The sequence below is a fragment of the Pseudochaenichthys georgianus genome, unplaced genomic scaffold, assembly GCF_902827115.2.
Source record: "Pseudochaenichthys georgianus unplaced genomic scaffold, fPseGeo1.2 scaffold_553_arrow_ctg1, whole genome shotgun sequence".
Taxonomy (NCBI): Eukaryota; Metazoa; Chordata; class Actinopteri; order Perciformes; family Channichthyidae; genus Pseudochaenichthys; species Pseudochaenichthys georgianus.
Window position 1 is genome coordinate 134,019 of NW_027263114.1, and position 20,005 is coordinate 154,023.

The window sequence follows — 20,005 nt, forward strand, 5'->3', positions numbered from 1 at the left end:
GCATTATGCTCTGCTTGTAGCGGTACATCATTATAGCATCAAGTCCTGATACATATTCATAATGAATTGTAACTAATGAAACATTTTATAAGGTCAAATTTCATAATATAACAACTATATAAAAAGGAACAAAGGTGAGTGAGTAGCCAGCTATTAGGAATTATTATAGCATAAACAAAGTCATAAAACGTGTGTGTGACAGAACTTGGGAAGGCTTCCAATGTCTGCTAATCCGTTCTCACTTCTTTAATAACAGAAGTTTTCTGTCTGTGCCAACACAACAAGCTGGTGTTTTTTTTGGACTGCAGCCAAGCGTAACCTGCTTTTCTTGAGGGTTATATATGGGCAACACACCCGAGCTGATACAAGGGGAGTGGTCAGTGCCAACAACACACGCATGTTAGTCAACTCGTGCTCTTTCACTAGTGTAGTCTTCCACCTCTACAACACGGAGGCTTCAGCCTGCGGGTCCTCACTCTGTAGAACCTGAGAAGTAAGTAAGTGTTACCACTCATTTACTCTGTTTGCTTTTAAATGTCACTTGTCATTATAAAAAGCATTGTGTGCTTTATGGAAAACTAGCAGAGAAATGTTGTTTACAAATATAAAACTAATGCTTTCACTTTGCTAGAAGGACTTTTCTATCTGATCTGCAGTTGAGTTACTCATTGACTTATAAAGGCTGTATTGTACCGTGGTTTTGCAACACATTTGCATATTAACTGAACCTTTGTGCCGTGTTTTTCCGCTGAATAAATGGACTTTAAACTCACTTGAGTTTGTTATATTGTGATTAATATGAACATACTTTTTGTAGAGCAGAATTGAATTTCTATTCTTTAAAAAAAAAGCACATCCTCATTTGAGCATCAGCTTACAATTAAATGGGAAAAACATACTTTTTGTCAAATGAGACGACTGAATTCACCCTATAGGATTAGCTCTATGGTTTATTTTTTAAATGTTTAGGACATTTATTTTGAACTTAAGTTAACTCACTTTTGGAACCTGTGAAACCAGGAAGTAGATCCAGGTGTTTCGCAGCGGTTGTTCCTCAATCTGTTGTTGAGTCAGTCTTTTTTTAAATTGTATTATCACACCCTGTGTTTGACACTTCTGCTGTGCTGACAGACACACTTTGCTTTCCAGGTTTATTGGACAAGGGCAAAGTCCAGTAAAAAAAAACTCCTTACACATGTTGGATCCGAGAAGGAGCGAGTTTCTACCAATGGGGGCCAACTTCAACCAGAATCCAGGTCAGATTCAATTATAAGATCCATGAAAGAATGAAAACCACACACATACTTCTTTTATCTGCTTGTTCCTGAACATTTGATGCATTGCGTTGAGTACACAGGGGAATGAGGAAGTATTTGTGTTGTGTTTGTCCCACTCGACATTAGAGAACACTTCACACTTGACTTTAACCTTCTGGCGAAAGACGAATTTTTTAGACCCAAAAGTAAACACGTGATATCCGTAAAATGATAAACCACATTTTTACTACACACTTTCTACATTTGATTAACTCTGTATTTGAACAGGATACGTTTAAGTTACATGTATTGCACTTTAATATAATCTTTTGCTACTTATCACTTTATATTCCACATTCAGATACATTTCATATATAACAGACTTACGTTCTGTAATAGTCCTTTATGCTATATGCAGGTCATGGAGAGTAATAAGGTATCCGTAGACCTTTGTATGAGGCATCTTTATTTACTTAACAGGTCTTCAGCCATGATTCATACATGCGTCCTAGATGCGGGTTTACAGTATCACTCCGCAGCCGCACCCCATCAGTAATGTCCTGATGGTATATGTGCGCGGCACTATACACGTTCTTCATTGTTTGTATGCTCTATAAAGGTCCCTGAATACATTTGATTGGTTTATCGATTTTCTAGGTCTGGTCATTTCGAGTTTTCTCTTCTGTGTTTGTGTATCATCTGCAAAAACTAGATGATACAAACTATTATTATATATTACCCAGGGTTGCCAACTTCGGGTACCTGGCTGGAGTGAGATTTTGATATCATGGGTTTAATTACACATATGCGCACTAAATTGTTCTACTAAATGACTGCTGTCGTGTCAGCAGCGGGACCTTAGTATATATACAATATATACAAATACACAATATTGGACACAGACTATAAAGGGCACACAGTTTCATTCACTAATGAAAGTCAAACACATGTTTGTTTCCACTGTTTTATTGTGTGCATGTCACGATAAGCAATTAATTGACTTATCGTACGATAAATAAAAATGAACTCGATAAATTGCCATTTACATGAGGATGTGACTGGCAGTTTGAAAGGATGTACTTGAATTATTAATATATATTATCATTATGTCAGTAGTCTAATATGCTCATACAACGGTGCCAACAATATTATCGTTTATCGCAATAATTTTCGGGAAAATGTATCGTGAGAGACATGAAACACACACACACAAATAAATCTACAGACTTACTCCAAACTGCCAAACATTAATTAACACACTCTCACTCTCATATACTCTTTGACTCTATGTTGGCCTAGTAGAACAATAAGCAGCAAACTTTTACTTTTTTATCATTTCTACTGGTTCTTAGATCTGCGCATGCGCAATACGGGTCGGCAGTTGCGAGAGAGTATTTTTGTTGGGTAATCTATGGTAGGGCTAACCCATACAGTGGTGGGGCTTAAGTCAGTATTTGCAATGTAATTACATACACGCTCCCCTTGACAGTGAAACGCCACGCGTGAGGTTTAGATTATTCCCCTGTCTCAATCCAAATGGAACTGTATGAAATAAAAAGGCACATTTGTCTTGTAGTAAATAAAAAGGGCGACCTGGAGCCAATCCTGCAATTTACCCACAGGTGAAAGAGTTGACATGCTGAAAATCCAACCCCTGCAGGCAGGCCCGCCTTAACCTGCCATCAGGCCCTGGGGCTGATAGGTTTTGTAGGCCCCCTATTTAAACAACAAATGAAAGTCATTTATAGCCTCGGCAGGCTCTGTGATCGCACTTCTCCACTCTGCTCTGCGCGCCTGGTCCTCTCCTCCAGATGAGTGACGTATCGGGCCTCCCTCATGTATTTGTCCGGTTGCCGTTGGCTCCCCTCCACGTAGCAAGTCCTCGTCGTCCTCCCATCTCCTCCAACAGATAATGTCCCTCCTGTCTGTTTTTCCTCTCCCGCTACTCCATCGCTATCAGAACCAGACGGCCTACTTGGCTCCGAGGCCCCGCGGCCGGCACCGCTGCCGCTCGGTACAGAACTCATCTGTCCTTCCTCCTCATCCTGGCCTACAGGTTTAAAATAACCTGTAAGCTTCGGCATTTTTTGTAATAGCTGCTTGTCTCAATTGTCACAATTTCCTTTCCCGAGCGTCACTCTCAAACTTTTTCTTCTCAAACTTTTTCTCCTAAACAACCTTCATCTGTCACTCAATCACTTGCAATTTGAATAAGTCACATGTGAAACATATTCTCATTCTGATTGGCTGTTAAGTGGTGCCCACTGACTGTTTCGGAGTCATCATGTTTGAGAAAAATCTCTGGATTCCATCGATCTGATTGATTAGCGGAGCAAATGATCAAAATACTACGGAGGGAAGATATCTTCGTTTGGATTACTGGTCTGGGGGAAGCTCGCGAGTGTGTGTGTTTGTGTATTTTTGCGTTTGTGTGTATTGTGTTTGTTTCCCGGGGAAAACCCTCACGAGAAACACAGGCTGTTGTTATGCCTGCTGTGACGTCAAGTTACTCCGTTCTCCGCTTGTAATTATGCCGAAGCTTCAATGTTGTATTTATCATCTGAATTTGCCGAAACAATTTTAATATTCTGAAAGCCAAGACTTTGTTTATTTGAAACCAGATGAAAACAAACTGTAACGGACCCTGCCGTGTTATCTATGATTACTATACGCCTTACATTCATAATGTCAGCCGGAGGGAGGGGGAGTGAGTGGCGAGTGAGAGCTGTCATCTTCCCTTTACAAGCTTCAAACATTTATTTATCGTGTGATTTTGGAAATAAAAGTTTCATATTCTGAAAGCCAAGACTTTGTTTATCTAAATGTTTTTTAAAAACATCCGAAATCATTTTTTTTTTTTAATTACTTTTTTATTGGCTCATGATAGGCCCCTGATCTCCGTAGGCCCCTGGGCTTCAGCCCAGGTCAGCCCGTGCATTAAGGCGGCCCTGCCTGCAGGGGGATCTGGGGAAATACTCCCCCATGAGATTTTTTTAAATACTAACATAAAATACACATTCTGGTACTCTCTTGAGAAGAAAAATAAATACATATATTACTACACGACATATTTAAACAAATGAATGCCATTTTAGTTTGTTCTTACTGTGTTCTGAAAGCTGAACCTGCTGCTCCTCACAGAGAGAAGAGGGAAGAGGCTGTGTGAATGACTTTACATTGTGGATAAGGGTGGATAGCCCCCATTGTTCTGTGTGTCAAATGAAAGACAGCCCACACACCTATCAATCATCAAACCGTGGGGTCTTATTTCATTACGTGTTGATTTCTATCAACACGTAATGTTGTATCGATGTATATAGAGATGTACTACAGCAAAAGTATTCTCCGTGGGGACTTCCTGCAACAACACCACGCGGTTATCTTGATTCTGATTGGCCAGAAGACATTATCAAAGATGTTCTATAGAGAACCGCAGTGACGCGTCCTAAAACCCGGAAGTAAGTTAGCATTTGTAGCACTTCCGGTTCCTTCGTCAAAAAAGAAATGTATTTTCTCCATAGGGTTTTGGAAAATAGCTCGAAATAAGGTCTGTGGTTGACACAAATTTAAGAGATAAATCACGTTTTGTTCTACGACAGTAGATACATCAGCAGTGACCCCACTGGTGATTTGTGAAGAGTTTACGTGTCTGAAAAACGATGGTTGTTACCGAGTGGCTGAATAGGACTACAGAAATGGTCGAGTCCGTTGTACGTCATTACGCCTACACACGTAAACACTCCCGCTAAGTTTGTTTTCCCCTTTGTTCTGCTTGAAAGCAAGTACCTGCCTATCTTTAGTAGCCTATCTGTAGTCTCTTTAGTATCTGTATATCTATATCTTACCATTAGAATCTCTATTTTTGAAATGGTCATTTTTAACACCGTAGTTTTATAAATTATAGAACAATTAATTACCAGTGTTTTCCAATTTTACTCGGCAGTTCGTTTCGTTGGCTAACGTTAGCTAAAGCTAGCGCTACTAGTTAGCTACGAGAAGACGATCACTACGTGACAAAAGTTTTCAAAACCGTTTCTAGTCTTCGGTATTCTTGTTTTTGGCGTGAGAATAGTTTGGGCAGCGTGAGAGCGTGAGATTGAGCGTGTGTCACACGCCAGATGCGTGAGGGTTGGTAACCCTGTATTACCTGACTTTTTTTAAACCTGTTTTTAAATGATACACACAAAAGAGAAAACAATTTACATCTGACTCAGGATTACCTGATTTTCTCGTTTCTCCCTATACTTACTTACACTAACAGGGACAATTCCATTTTCTGGAATTTTAATCAACAATTTCTTCAGCACTTTGACTTGAGCAAACTAGAGTCTGTCTCACCCATGTTTGTTTGCCCAATACGTTGAATGCATGTATGCTTTTGAGGATTGTTAAACAGGCCTTTTCTTTCTCTCAGGCTTCCTTATCGCTGATCCCAGGCCCCCAGAATACGCCTACGCCATGCACAAGAAGACTGTGAAGGAATTGCTCATGATGAGGCGCTTTGTAAGTCACAGCAACATGACAAGACATGTTTAAGACAGCTTTAAAGCAAGTGTTAATGTAGGGTTTGTTTTTTCCCCAGGATATGTTGCAATCAACTTAATTGCGTTTTATCAAATGTTACATGTTATTTCTTCTAGTTTTGATTATGAGGAAGTTCCTTCAGTATGAGGAAGAGGATAAGCATTCCTCCACAAGGGAAAGTTGTTAGTATACAAATGCAGGCAGGGGCAAATGTGTCTTCAGTATGAGGAAGAGGATAAGCATTCCTCCACAAGTGAAAGTTGTTAGTATACAAATGCAGGCAGTGGCTTCTTTGTCTTCAAAATCCCCTAAAATACATTCATACGCTTCTCTTTAAGAAACAGAACTGCCAGCAGGACGACAAAAACTTCATCCATGAATTCAAAACTGCAAAGTCTGAAGCAATTGATGTCGACGTGAGCCCTCAGCTGTTTGGCCCTCCAGAATACCCCCATATAAGTAATGGTTTTCCTGAAAATGGCCACACTTCCCCTCAACAACTGCAACATCCCACTCCTGCTGATGGAGGGAAGCTCACTTTATTTGACTGGCAGATCCAGCAGCAGGCGCAGAGGCTCGGGGGGGCTTCTCCTGAGCTGCTCAGCATGCAGGACGCCGATGGAGACACGTAAGTATTGATGAAATAGCTTAAATGTGTGCATATTCAAAAACATATCCTACATGGCTTCCTTCTCTAAGGAATATTTTTATTTTCGCTAGTCATATCGTAAAGTATTTTTAGGAGAATTCAAAATATGAAGAAATGATTGACTTGAACATTTTTTTATATTGGTTTTATAAAGTCATGAATTAATGAGAGCAGTCAGAAAAAAAGTTGTAATATTATGATGATAAGTTATTAATAATATTTAAAGAAAATAACTGTTAAAATATATCATTTGTGATACAATTAGAATGAAGTCATGATATGAGGAATAAAGTTGTCATTTATTATTTCCCAAAGGTATTTTGTTGACCTTTGGCATTCAAGTCACTCTATTCTATCCCAATAAATATTATAATTCTGCCTTGACACAAATCCTAAGCAAATTAACCTTAACATTATGGACGTAACGTGCATGTGAATTTATTTTTGATTGCTCTTTTTCTTTCCCAACGGCCAGAGTCCTTCACATAGCAGTAGCACAAGGGAGGCGAGCTCTGGCTTATGTGATCGCTGCCAAAATGTCTCAATGTGGCTCTCTGGACATCAAAGAACACAATGGGCAGGTACAAACACTGAAGTAGCTTATCTGTGTTCATCACACATCAAATGCAGATGAGTAAAGCGATGACCTTTGTTAACAGACGGCTCTACAGATAGCAGCTGCCACCAACCAGCAGCTCGTAGTCCAGGACCTGCTGGTGCACGGGGCTCAGATCAACACCAGGGACCTGTGGGGCCGCTCCCCTCTGCATCTGTGTGCAGAGAAAGGACATTTTCTCACCCTGCAGGTGTGAAATAACTGAAAATGCATAACACTGTTGCAGCAGTGTCATCTCGATGCAATTAATAATAACAGTTTTCATTTCAAATTCATAACGTTTTATCCCTTGTGCTTTTTTTCTGACCTATTTTCAACACATGTATTTCCACAGAGCATCTGCAGGACCCTAAAGGTGACTGGTCAGCAGGTGGATACTGAAATGTTCAACTATGATGGTGAGTATGTTTTATTGAAGTTTAAAGCTGGTTTGGAGGGAGTGTCCTTCTGATTTAATCCTGCTGTTCTCTGTCTTACAGGTTTAACTCCATTGCATGCAGCTGTCTTGTCTCACAACGCTGTGGTTAAAGAGCTGAGGACTCTGATAAATCTGTGCTCCTATATGGCAAAGGAGCTGGCGCAGAGGGCACACATGTACGTCAAGTGTATCAAGACTCTCCTGCTTACGGGAGCCTCCAGTGGGACCAAGGTAACTATTCAAATCATTTGACTTTGGTACATGTCACACTTGTCGCATCACTTTGAAGCTTGCATTGTTTTGTGCAGGATCAAAAAAGTGGAAGGACGTGTCTTCTCATGGCTGCCGAGGAGGCCAACGTGGAGCTGTTCAACATTTTCCTGGACCAGTCGCAGTCAGCTGTGAATGTTAAGGTTAGTCATTGTATTTGCAATCAAAGGGAAACTCACTCTCACACACACACACACACACACACACACACACACACACACACACACACACACACACACACACACACACACACACACACACACACTGCACGTTATTTAATGTACGGTTCTGTACGTTTCAGACATTCAGCGGCAACACGGCCCTGCACATCGTCAGCTCTTTGCAAAATCATAAACGTCAAGTGGAAGCTGTGAAGCTGCTGATGAGGAAAGGTGCGGACCCCGGGGCCAGGAACTTTGAAAATGAACTGCCGTGTCAGCTGGTGCCCAGAGGACCCACTGGGGAAAAGGTAATTCTGATGCCTTCAAACAAGGGCAATAATAGGTTGTTTGTTTATTAAGTAGAAGTGTGTAGAAGTGTAAGTTGTCGAAACATCTAATTATTAATTGCTGATCTGATTTCTTTATTGTTTTTCAGGTGCAGCAGTTGCTGAAAGGAAATATTTACATGCTTAAGTGAAGCTCAGAAACACTGTCAGTCAGACAGTCCAATCTATTATTATATTATTTGCCAAAAAAGGCAGATGCTGGTTGTTTCGGTGAAACATGCTTATTGTTCATTACCATGTAATGCTCAAGGAGAAAGTGAGGGGATGAATTTATTTTTATTTTGTTTATTAACACTAAGGATTGGGAATATGCTCTGTAAATCAATATTTGTTTTGGGTGATTTATGATTATTTCTGAGAAGTTTTTATAGTTGTGGGTGTTTTCTTTCTTTTAATAAAACAGTTTTTTAAGAGATTTTAGTTCTTTGGTTAAGTGAAAGAGTTTTTTTATTATTATGTGTAATGTGTATTTGTAAAGCGCTTTGAGCATCTGGAAAAGCGTTATAATAAATGTAAGGAATTATTATTATTATTATATTTTGAAATCAATTAGTTAACATGTTTGGTATTTTAAAATGTTCCATTTTGGTGTTTTTATTTTAAAATTCTTCATGCATTTCCTCAAATGTTTAATATTGCAGTTGAACAGTTTGTGTGTTCATACTCTGTGTTAACGAGCCCTAAAAACCTGTATTGGGAAATAAAATGACGTGCAATAAAGTTTAAGAGGTGATTGTTTGTATTACATTATGTGTCACTCTCCAGCGTACTAAGATCAGCCTACTAAGAACATTTGAATGCAAACTTGCTCAATGCTAATGTGACTTTTTTGGCTCAGCTCCTAAATGAAAGCCTTATTTCACGAGTTGCTCTTATTGCACACTAGCTGTATTTATGTAGCACTGCCTGTCAGATGGATTAGCTCAGTGTGATGAAGAAGCCCTCACAAAGCATGAGGTTGTGAGTTCAACTCCCACAGTGAGCAATATGTTTATCAATTTAGCGTTAGATCCAATTCCCACAGAAGAAGAACAGACGTGTCCCTGTGACTGTGGAGTGTGTTCAGTCACATAGCTCAGAGCGGAGATGTGTGGTCTGTGGAGCTGAGGCTGAGTGTCTGGTTCCTGCTTGGGTTGACCACAAAGACATTTACTTTGAAAGGCTATTATATTGTTTCTATGAGATTTCATAGCTCATGGACTTATGAGGATGCTCAGTAGAGCTGATGTTGTGTGTTCGATACTTAGGTTTTTAAGGTCCAACACCCGGAATAAATGAGTCCAACATGCAGAGGTTGTGACACAAACTCTACCAGAGACCTCATATCTGATAACTCAGAGAGACACAAGACTGTCCTGAAGCACTGAAGCCTTAGGTTCGATCCTCATGAAGTGCAGTGATTTTTCCAAATACAACACCCACCCAGTAAAAATGTGTTTTGAAGTCCAAGCCCCAAAGTGTAGAATCAGGTTACCAAGCGACACAGAGTCAAACCAGGACAAATGGCTCACAGGGATAAACCACAGCCTTGCCAGGTTGAGCTGAGGTTGTGGGTTCGATCCCCGTGAGGTGCAGAGACTTTTGGAAGTTTAACACCCAAAGTGCAGAATTAGATTACCAAACAAAGGGTTATTGTCCCAGGTCAAATGGCTCACTGGGATAAAACACTGCCAGTGTTAATAACCCTAACCCTAACCCCGTGAGGTGCATAGATTTTTGGAAGTCCAAGCCCTGGTGGTGGTGCAATTCCGTTACATACTATGCTGTGACTTTCTTCACATTGACTTTGTTTCACAACCCCTACCAAGAGACAGTCTCTACCAGAAAGGTGACAGAGTGCTCAGGTCCTTTAGCTCAGAGCGATATGAGAAGGATCAGAAGACCAGAGGTTGTGAGTTTGATTCTTAGAGGGAGCAGTGATATTAAACAACAACACTTTTTTTACATCTCCTTTTTGAAACAAAGTCTTGGACAGTTGGACAAAGACTGTCTCCGATCTGATAGCTCAGAGTGATGCTACGCGGCTCAGGTGAGCTGAGGTTTAAGGTTCGATCCCCATGAGGTGCAGGGGTCTTCTGGAGTCCAAGACCCGAAGTGTGGAATTAGATTACCAAGCGCAGCATGTACGGGCCAGGGCCAATGGCTGACTGGGATAAAGCACTGCCTTGAAGACTGGAGGCTGTGAGTTCAATCTTCTTTGTTTCCACTGGTTTTCAGGTAAAACATCCAAAATGAGGTGAAGAAGAGTTCTTCATTTAAAAATGTTGGAGGCACAATTATGTGACATACTTACAAGGACAGTTTTTTTCAGATGGACTGCACTATGTCTTATTTTATTTCCTTTTTTACATTTGTATTTGTCACATAATCTACCAAACAACAGTCACTGTCTCAATTTGATAGCTCAGAGTGATGCTAGGCTGCTCAGGTGAGCTGAGGTTGTGGGTTCGATCCCCGTGAGGTGCAGAGACTTTTGGAAGTTTAACACCCGTGCAGAATTACATTACCAAACCAAAAAGCACTGTCCCAGGGCAAATGGCTCACTGGGATAAAGCACTGCCTTGAAGACTGGAGGCTGTGGGTTCAATCTTCTTTGTTTCCACTGGTTTTCAGGTAAAACATCCAAAATGGTGTGAAAAAAACAGAGAGAAGAGTTTTTCATTTATAAATGTTGGTGGCACAACTGTATGACATACTTACAAGGATAGTTTTATTGGATGCACTGCACAATAACTTGTTATTTCCTTTTTTACATTTTCATTGTTACATAATCTACCAAACAACCTGAGACTTCCACAAATGAAACAGCTTAGTGCGATACAAAGCTGCTCAGGTGAGCAGGAGTCTTGGGTTCGATCCTCATGAGGTCCTTGCATTTTACAGTTTACACTTTTTTCACAGTCTAACCATCCAAAGTAGAGAATGACTTTACCAAATGAGATGCAACAGTCACTGGTCAATTGGCTCAGAGGGATAGGAGACGGGTTAGAAAGCCTGAGGTTGTGTGTTCGAGTCCTCGTGAGCTATAGTGATTTTTAAAGTGCTTTACTCAAAATGAAGAAGATAAATGCGCCCGGAGCACAGGTCTTCATGTACATGTGTTGGTGGCCGGATTGGGTCTGTTCTCGGCATTAAGGCGCCCGTGCCGAGTTCAGGTCCGCTGCTTAGCATGTACGGGGTTTGAGACTCGGAGTAGCTGAGTTAGTCATACTAAGTGAGGCAGGTAGTTCATAGTAATTGAGGCAGGTAGTTCAAAGTCAGGCAGTAAGCATAGGAGAGGCAGGTAGCGTAGGATAAGAGAGGCAGGTAGCGAAGAGTAGGCGAGGCAGGTAGCATAGGATAAGAGAGGCAGGTAGCGTAGGATAAGAGAGGAAGGTGGTGTAGGACAGCAGAACGAGTAGATCAGGATAAAAAAAAAAATAGCAGAACAATTTTTGTGTGTGCTTTTTTCAGATTTTTGCTTCTTTTAGTCCTGAAAAGCAGCACCGCAGCCGCAGGAGGGATTCGAACCCTGGCATCTAGGATTCTTCCTGGCTCACTGTGCACCTGCCCAACCAGGTGAGCCACTGGGTCATACAAAGAAGGAAGGTTTAAGTTATATTTATCATGACGAGAAATAATCACCTTTAAAATAAAGAAAAAAGAATGACATTTATTTTATACGTCATTATTAATGACTTTTAGAAACTATTTATGATTTTCAAAAGGCATTTCACATTTTAAGGACATTATTAGCTAATTATTGTGGATTTGATTAACTTTTCTATGACTTTTTGCAGTTTAATGATTTTCTGCTCTGACTTTTTAAACAACTTTTTATGAAAAATGTAATTGTTTTTTGTAACTTCTCTTTGGCAAACATTGTAATGAAATTCTTTTGACTTTTAATCATTCTTATGAATTTTTTGCTATACTATATACTATGACTTTCCTATGACTTTTATTAAGGCAAACTATGACTTTTTCTGACACTATTAAATTACGCATGGCGTAGTAAACTATTATGGCATTTCTAAAGTTTTTACTTTCCTAAGACTTTCTGAACACATTTAAAGGTTTGCGCTTACTAAGGCTTTTAAATGCCATACTTTACCACGAGTGGAGGAAGAAGAGAAGAAGTGAAGAAGTGAAGAAACCCGGCCGTCCTCAGATTTGTTCCAGAAACTCTGCACTCATCTTGGGGAGAAATGAAGAGAGGGAAGACAGCGTTAGGATTATTCTGGTTTAAGACATTTTAAAAACTAGTTTTTCTCTTTACTTTTTCAGGTATTTATTGTGCATTTTTTAAATATTCTTCACCTCGGGAAACAAATATTTCGTCAAAAAAGTAAGGCGTACAGAAGGGTTGATGTTATCTCAGGGACTGATGGCTGCTGTATTTCTCTACGTGGTAATTGTTTCCCTTTTCATTATTTATAGAATATTTAGAGTGGTTGAATATATTCTTTCTGCATTAAAGGTGGGGTAGGTAAGTTTGAGAAACCGGCTCGAGATACACTTTTTGTTATATTCCATGGAATGCTCTTAACATCCCGATAGCAATGAACATCTTAAGTGCTTTGACACAAAATCCCTAACAACATTTCATATGTGGAAGCGGCTAAAATAACTGGATGGCCTACCTGCCTGTCAGCCTTCCATCTGTGCACAAACTTATCTCGTGCCCTCATTGGTCATGTGCGCGTTCGTGTGTATTGGAGGAGGGGCTCTGTAAGGGTTTCTCCAAAATTACCTACCCCACCTTTAAGTACTTAAGTACTTTGTACTGATTAAACATATATTTTCTCAAGAAACATCAACATGATTTTTTATGACACATACAATAATACATTTGTCACGGTTTCCTAAACTATGAAATTAAACCAAGCCATTCTACATCAGCTCATCGTGACTCGTTAAAATAAAACCTCCTCCCCCACTGGTTTCAGTGATTTGAAGATGATAAAACAGCTTTCCATTTGTCAAAAATACCTGTCAGAAAATAGTAGATAATGAATGTCGTGTATTTCAACAAGTAGCTTGCTTCATAGATGCAGAGTTGGGTGTAACGCGTTACTGTAATAATATTACTTTGTCGGTAACGGAGTAGTGTAACGCGCTACTTTTATAATTCAGTAATCACTCTACAGTTACTAACATTGCCCCGACACGCGTTACTTTCTAATAATAATCAAACCTCAACAAACACCTGCAAAGAACACATGCTAAGGTGAAGATAACGCACATAGCTGTTGTTTATTTATATCACACACGTAGTCTGTTCTTCTTCTCTGTTTTCCGGTTGTTGCCTGTTTTGAATGACGAATACACACTTCCGCCGCCTGCTGGTAAGGAGAGTTATTGCCACTCACGCATGCGCAGTTCGTACGTGCTCGGCTGAAGTCTTTGCGGTGTGCTCCAGTCTGGCTCCAGTGCAACACATGGCCAACACGCAGGAGAACACGCTGACGCAACAGCGAGCAGAGATAGACTGTGCAACATATACAGATAGCAGGAGACAGAGGACAGCCACGGGCAGATAGGAAAACATTCAGGATCTGGATCAGTCTTATGCGACATTTGAAACTTTAGCAGTCTGCGTGATCTGCCTGCAGGGAGGGGCGGGCCGGCCCTGCGAGTAAAGTAACGAGTAAAGTAACGAGTAAAGTAACGAATTACTTTATGTAGAGAGTGACGAAGTAGTTTAATATATTACTTTTTTTTTTAAAAGTAATATGTAATATATTACTTTTTTTTAGTAACGACCCCATCTCTGCATAGATGTTACTAAAAGTGTTAAAAGTAGATCCGTTTCTGAACACATTCAGGAGACTGATGCACCACAGGAGATTTAAATTATCTTAGTATTCAGGACAACAAACATGTTGGCACAGAAAGCTTTTGAAAATTAAAAATATAAAAGGTCAACATTAAACTATATAAATACAATATACATGTAGTGTCTTACATAAAACAGTACTGTTTACGCTACGCCATTGTGAGGTTGTAAACACGGAAGTGGAACGTGACAAACACACATTCAGACCTTTCTGATAAAAGTTAGCGTTACTGTGAGTAAACCTGACCCACGCGTAAAACAACAACACTGTCTACTAACAGTTTTTACTTACCAATGTTGACGGGGTAGCAGAATGCGCAGGTTGTTTGTAGAGAAAACGTCAACAAGTTATTCCACACCGGTGCCGTGCTGCTTCTCTGCACGATGAGACTTCCGGGGTGTTTCCTGCAGAGTGACTCTTTCCCTGCAGAGAGGCTCAGCTGCTGAACGCATCACATAAACTACTACTATATTCTAGTAGTTCTGCAGAAAAACTGTGGATTAAAAAAGGGATACAAATTAATGTATGGAAGATTCATGCAACGCTGCCGCATGCGTAAAGTGGATAGATCGACACATTACGCGCACTTTTACCTCGATGAAAAAACAGAAAGTAAAGTAAGTACAAGTATTGTACTTAAGTATTTAGGTAAAAAAGTAGTTCCATTTAATGTTACTTTATACTTCTACTCCATTAAGAGGCAAATATTGTTTATTTGTACTCGTTTATTTTAACACTCATAGTTACTTTGTACATATAAAACGATAGTTACTGCTGTAACTACGGTTCTATGAGTCCCGTGCTTTAGCACTGGATATGTCCATCGCGCGCATGCGCAGCTCGAGTACCAATAACAACAAAGTCACCTGTGACCACTGACACCAGAGGCCTGGGGGGTATACTACGAAGCAGGATTTTCGCTTAGCCGCAGTTGGGCCTGGCTCATTTCGTGGCATCTGCAGGCAGTGGCAAGTACTTCCGGCATATGCCACAGAGGCCGCTACTCTGTGGTAGCTGTGGCAAGTACTTCCGGCATATGCTGATCTGTACACAGGACTGATGATCTGTAGGCCTACACAGGGTTGGGTTGTAACGGAATACATGTAACGGCGTTACGTAATCAGAATACAAAAACCAAGTAGCCTAACTGTATTCAGCTCGCGTTACATTTGAAAAACAACTCATCCGAATACAGTTACTTTCGTAAACCTGAAGTGAACACATTTTGGAAAACTTATTGGAATTATTGGTGGAAAAGTTTCCTCACAAAATGTAACCTAATATTCATTACCGGCAGAACTGTACGCAGGATGAGAGAAAGATCTCTTTTTAAATATATTGAAAGTTAGAAACGGAGATGGTTCGATAAAACGTGTAAGATAACGTTTATGTAGCATTTCTTTATTGTCGAAAGGATGACATTTCATAACTGGATCAAATCAAAGTGAATGGCCTGCTGCTGCTGAAGGCATGGCGCAAATATAAGTCCTTTGCCTAATTTATAAAGTAAACCTTAGCATCTCACTAGCAGTGGCAACTGCAATCAGTTACAGCTGCCCTAAGTCTGCAGCCAAGTCTAATAACACCAGTGTACACGTTGCTGTGTCAATACAGATATTTATTTGTTAATTATTTGTCCTTACTAGTCATACACCTGGTTTATCGTAGCAAGCAGCGGAAACTCCCCTCAAGAAGCGACAATTGCCAAGGGCGTTGCAACCCTCACTGGCCAATATTTCATCATAAATATAGCACGTTTGTTTATTTTAGCAACCCATGCTCCAAGTAAAATTGAATAGAAATGATGATGTATAATCTTTTTGAAAAATAGAGATCGCACATCAGTCCTGTGTACAGATCAGTTCGATAAAGTCATGCCTAAACAGCGACATTTTACACGATAAATACGGGTTTAAATAGCTGCATTTGCCACGGAAGGCGAGTGGCAGCTACAGTAAACCTTCTCTTACTCTGGCATCTTGTGGCAACTCCCGTTGAGCAGCGGCAGATGCCTCGGCAAGTTGTGGCCTCTGTGGCATATGCTGTCTCTTCTTAGCCGGCTAAATTCAGCGAAAACTCGGGGTTTCCGGTCCTACGACGCTGGTTCTCTTTTTAGCAGGCTATATCTCCATGGTAACTTATGCTGAGCGGCTAACCTGCCCCGGAGCAGGTTAGGTTGCAGGCTAAGAGCTCAATTCAGTGAAAGCACTGCCTGCACTGACCAATCAGAGCTCAGTGTGCGGAGTTTAAAGCGATCAAGTCATATTACAGGAGAAAGGAAATACAGAAAAGCTGCCGTTGCAGGAAAGACAGCCGGCAAAAATCATCTGACTGTGTGAACGTGAACATGAATAGAATATCACCTCCCATCTTCAGAGCAATCTGACTATTATAACATTAGCGTTAAGAAAGCTTACATATCTGCCACAACATAAGTAACTGGATCAAAGTAACAGTCCGCGGCATATCACTTCATAATGTATCATATATCTCCTTATCTGAGTCAGCTGAGCCGTATCTGGCCGTGCAACACTCACAGTGTCACATACTGTATGCAGAAGTATTATTTTAAGCAACACATTAAGTTGACGAAACACTCGAGACAAATGTAATTGAAGTCAGATCGTGTTTTAGACGGAGCAGTGATATCATAAACCTGTTAATGTACGCATTCAAACACTTGTTCTGTTCCCAGCTGTATTCACCTTGCAGGTGCAGCTCTGTGGCTTTGATCCTGGATCAAGTGTTTAAGTCATGGATGTTTAAAGTTTAACTTCTTCATATGTCTAATATTATAGTTGACTTTTCATGCAGGAAGTATGACGCTGCGCTGTCAGTGCGCTTCTCCATGTTTGTGATTGGTCGAATGCTCCAAATACCACTCCTTTCATGTGAACGCGCACCTAACTAGATAGGGCACGGCTGGCTTGAGCGATCCACTTGATAACCCGCGTCGTAGGACCGTTTAGCGAGAGCGCGTATGTTTTGGATTAGGCCAACGATAACTCAAACATATCCAGGTTAGGTTGAACCAGGTTCGTAGTACATGCCTCTGCTATATCAGCCGGTGTCGTCAGAGGATCTGTTCCCAGATTCTTCTCGCGAGCACACAAGAATTCTGAGTGACAGGATACTCTGGCGGTCATCCGGGACTCATAGAACCGTAGTTACAGCCGTAACTATCGTTCTATTTCGTCCCTACTGACCGCCAGAGGCAGTGCTTTAGCCCTGGATGATTTATATCAACAATGTCATGAAGAATCCAAGAGGACGGACAACTCTTGGGCTAGAGCTAAGGCCTTCGCCGGATTGCTGACAACTGTCATTCTGGCCCGGCCGAAGGCTAGGGGCCGGCGTCGGAACTGCAATTCATATCCCTGGGTTAGGGTGGAAACCACCCAAGGGTCGGAAGTACAGGCAGCTGCTTTTCCCAGCTGCTGCTGCTGCTGCTGCTGGGAAAAGCAGCCGACGACCGGCCCCGGGACTTCAGGGCCTAGCCCCCCGGCCCCTGGAGCCCCTTGGGGGCAGGCGACCTGGGGCACGAAAGTCATTGGGAGGCGGTTGAGTGGGCCGCTGGGACTTCTGCAGACCACCCCTGTAAGCCGGTGGCTGAGTGCGGCTGCTAGAGCGGCCCCTGGGCCCGCTGGGAGCGTAGGCCCTGCAGAGCAGCCCGTCAGTGACCCTGCACTGAGGCCGAGGGCACCTGGCCTCAGGCCTAGTGCTGCGTACCGGTACGCCGAACCGGTACTGGACTTGTAAAAAGTTTCGGTACAAGTCCGGTTAAAACCGGAACGTCGGGAACCGGTACTTGGACTCGCAAAAAAACTAGCACTTACGTATATTCTGGTGTCTGTGGTTATTTAAACATTCCCTGATGAACGTTATTCAGTGTGAATAAATGAGTGCTAATCCCAGTGTGCTCAGTGTACAACATCACATGTCATTTCACCTTCGATTCACGGTTTGAAGATGTAGAATTTCGCCACATGCTAATGCTAACCGGAAATGAAGAATTTTCAGAATAAAAGTATTAAATTAATAGTGTGAACTTCCGGTTTTTTCAGAATAAAAATGATTTAAATTAGTGTATTTAATTCAAAATTACGCCATATCAACATTGATTTTAATTTCTAACAGTATGTATGTACATCACTATGTATGTAGTATGTACTGTATAATGTACACATGTAGATTGTAGAAAATACATGGTGCACAGACAGTACAGTACACTCTGACTGTACAGTCACTACAGCCTATACTGTATAGTAGGTGTGTAACAGTGTAATGCGTATAGTCTACTCTACACTCTACCTTTCAGCAACGCTTTAGGGATTTAGGCTCAGTCAGCTCAGGGACTGTTTGGTTACTTTAGTTTGGTAAATGAAATACATGTTTGAACTTTGTAGTAGTTCACTGTAGTTGCTGTCATAAGTCATTTGTAGACTAAGTGGCACATTTGTACTTTGTAGAGAAATGTAGACACAAGTTGGAAGGGAGCACAATAAACCTGATGAGTGAATTTGAGTTGATTATGAGTTAATTTTCAATTGATAATTAGCTCACAATAAGTTCACTTTAGTTACTCACACAACTTGACACAAGCCATGGGTTCAGGTCCGGACTTATAAGTCCGGACCTGAACCTGAACCTCTGGACTTGAGTCCGGACCTGAACCTGAATGTGAGTCCAGGTACGCAGCACTAGGCCTTAGAGCCTCATCAGGAGCTAGAATCAGGGAGGCGATGGCAGGCTCAGTGGGTGGTATGCCACCCAGCCCCACCCTCGCCGGATACTCAGAGGTACTCCTCTGAAGGAGGAACAGTGAGGGGGACAGGGGCAGGGCTACGTCTGAAGAAGGCGCTAGCCTGAGCCAAGTCGGCCTGCGGAACCGGAATCTGCAAGTGCGCCAGGGCTGTACGAATAATGGCCGCCATGGAGCCGTCCTCTGCGCCCCTCTCTCCTCAGAGAACCCTGAGCAGAGGAGAGGGAAGCCTCCTCGAGCGGAACCTCGTCCTCCGTCTCTTTATTGAAGAGGTTATCCGAAGCCGCTAGCGACAAGGCATCCTCATACAGAGGTGCGCCAACCGAAGGAGGGGCAGGCGGCACGCTAGCAGCCCCTATACCGGGTATAGTTCCAGTAATCCAAAATTCGGCTCACAGATAGCAAATAAGCTTGACTCGGACAAAATACGTCTCAGGATAGTTTGTTTTTTACTTACACAAAAAGGTATCAAATACAAACACATATTCTCTCAGTTCAAAAAACTATGTTCTCCTTCTCACACACCAATCACCAGCAGCTGACGTCGGCTATAACATCTCGTAAACACGAACAGCTGCGGTCGTCTATGCCGTTAATTTCACACGGCTGGTTCCAATAAATTATATACTAGCACTAACAACAAATGATAATAATATTCAAATATACATTTTAACATATGGCTCCTACACCGGGCCCTGGCTGAAGGGCCAAGAGCAGGGCCGGATTAACCATATGGGCAACCTGGGCAAGTGCCCAGGGGCCCTTGAGCAAAGAGGGCCCTCAGTGACAAGATTAAAAAAATAAATATATATATATTTATTATTATTTTATTTTTTTCGGGCACAACCTCACTCATCATACATTGTTTTTAAATGACACTCACTCTTCGCTATAAATAACACAGCTTTTCTATAGGGTCAAATTAATATATTTTCTAAACCGTCTCTGTACTGTAGGTCTCACTATGTATGCGCTCAAATGTATTACTACGCGGCGGCAGTGTATAGCCGAATCACAGCCCCACCCTCACTCATGTCACATTTTGTCACGTGAGCAGAAAAAAATGGATGGTGCCGGTAGCCAAACGCCCAGCGGGGCTGCGAAAAGAAAGAAAAAGAAGAGAGAGTGGCGGCTGCATTAAAAAATGTGCCAACAATAAATAGCTTTTTCAAAAAAGCAAAAA

General features: G+C 41.5%; 1 protein-coding gene and 1 long non-coding RNA gene across 4 annotated transcripts; one reads left to right on the forward strand and one right to left on the reverse strand.

Annotated features, from left to right (window-relative positions):
• The first annotated feature begins 382 nt into the window (after positions 1 to 382).
• nfkbiz (nuclear factor of kappa light polypeptide gene enhancer in B-cells inhibitor, zeta) lies at positions 383 to 8,967 on the forward strand. 3 transcript variants are annotated; one of them, XM_034079149.2, is made up of 11 exons: positions 383 to 497; positions 1,150 to 1,256; positions 5,671 to 5,759; positions 6,119 to 6,408; positions 6,905 to 7,010; positions 7,089 to 7,235; positions 7,380 to 7,443; positions 7,525 to 7,694; positions 7,772 to 7,876; positions 8,035 to 8,202; positions 8,331 to 8,967. In XM_034079149.2, the coding sequence occupies exons 2-11, from the start codon at positions 1,196 to 1,198 to the stop codon at positions 8,370 to 8,372; spliced, it is 1,242 nt and encodes a 413-aa protein (XP_033935040.1). In that variant the 5' UTR covers positions 383 to 497; positions 1,150 to 1,195; the 3' UTR covers positions 8,373 to 8,967. The 3 variants fall into 3 exon arrangements, with proteins under 3 accessions (XP_033935040.1, XP_033935039.1, XP_033935041.1); XM_034079148.2 differs by having other exon boundaries at positions 6,125 to 6,408; XM_034079150.2 differs by having other exon boundaries at positions 383 to 493.
• Positions 7,133 to 16,175, reverse strand: LOC117443191 (uncharacterized). The gene is made up of 4 exons (XR_004551630.2): positions 16,031 to 16,175; positions 14,352 to 14,553; positions 12,335 to 12,417; positions 7,133 to 7,199 (listed from the first exon to the last, which is right to left on the reverse strand). It is a non-coding gene; the product is annotated as an uncharacterized lncRNA (long non-coding RNA).
• Between the last annotated feature and the right edge of the window lie 3,830 nt (positions 16,176 to 20,005).

Coding starts and splice junctions, on each gene's coding strand:
- nfkbiz (XM_034079149.2), top strand. CDS start 1,196: ATGTTGGATCCGAGAAGGAGCGAGTTTCTACCAATGGGGGCCAACTTC. Junction 6,409..6,904: donor CAGGACGCCGATGGAGACAC/GTAAGTATTGAT, acceptor CCCAACGGCCAG/AGTCCTTCACATAGCAGTAG. Junction 7,444..7,524: donor TGAAATGTTCAACTATGATG/GTGAGTATGTTT, acceptor TCTGTCTTACAG/GTTTAACTCCATTGCATGCA.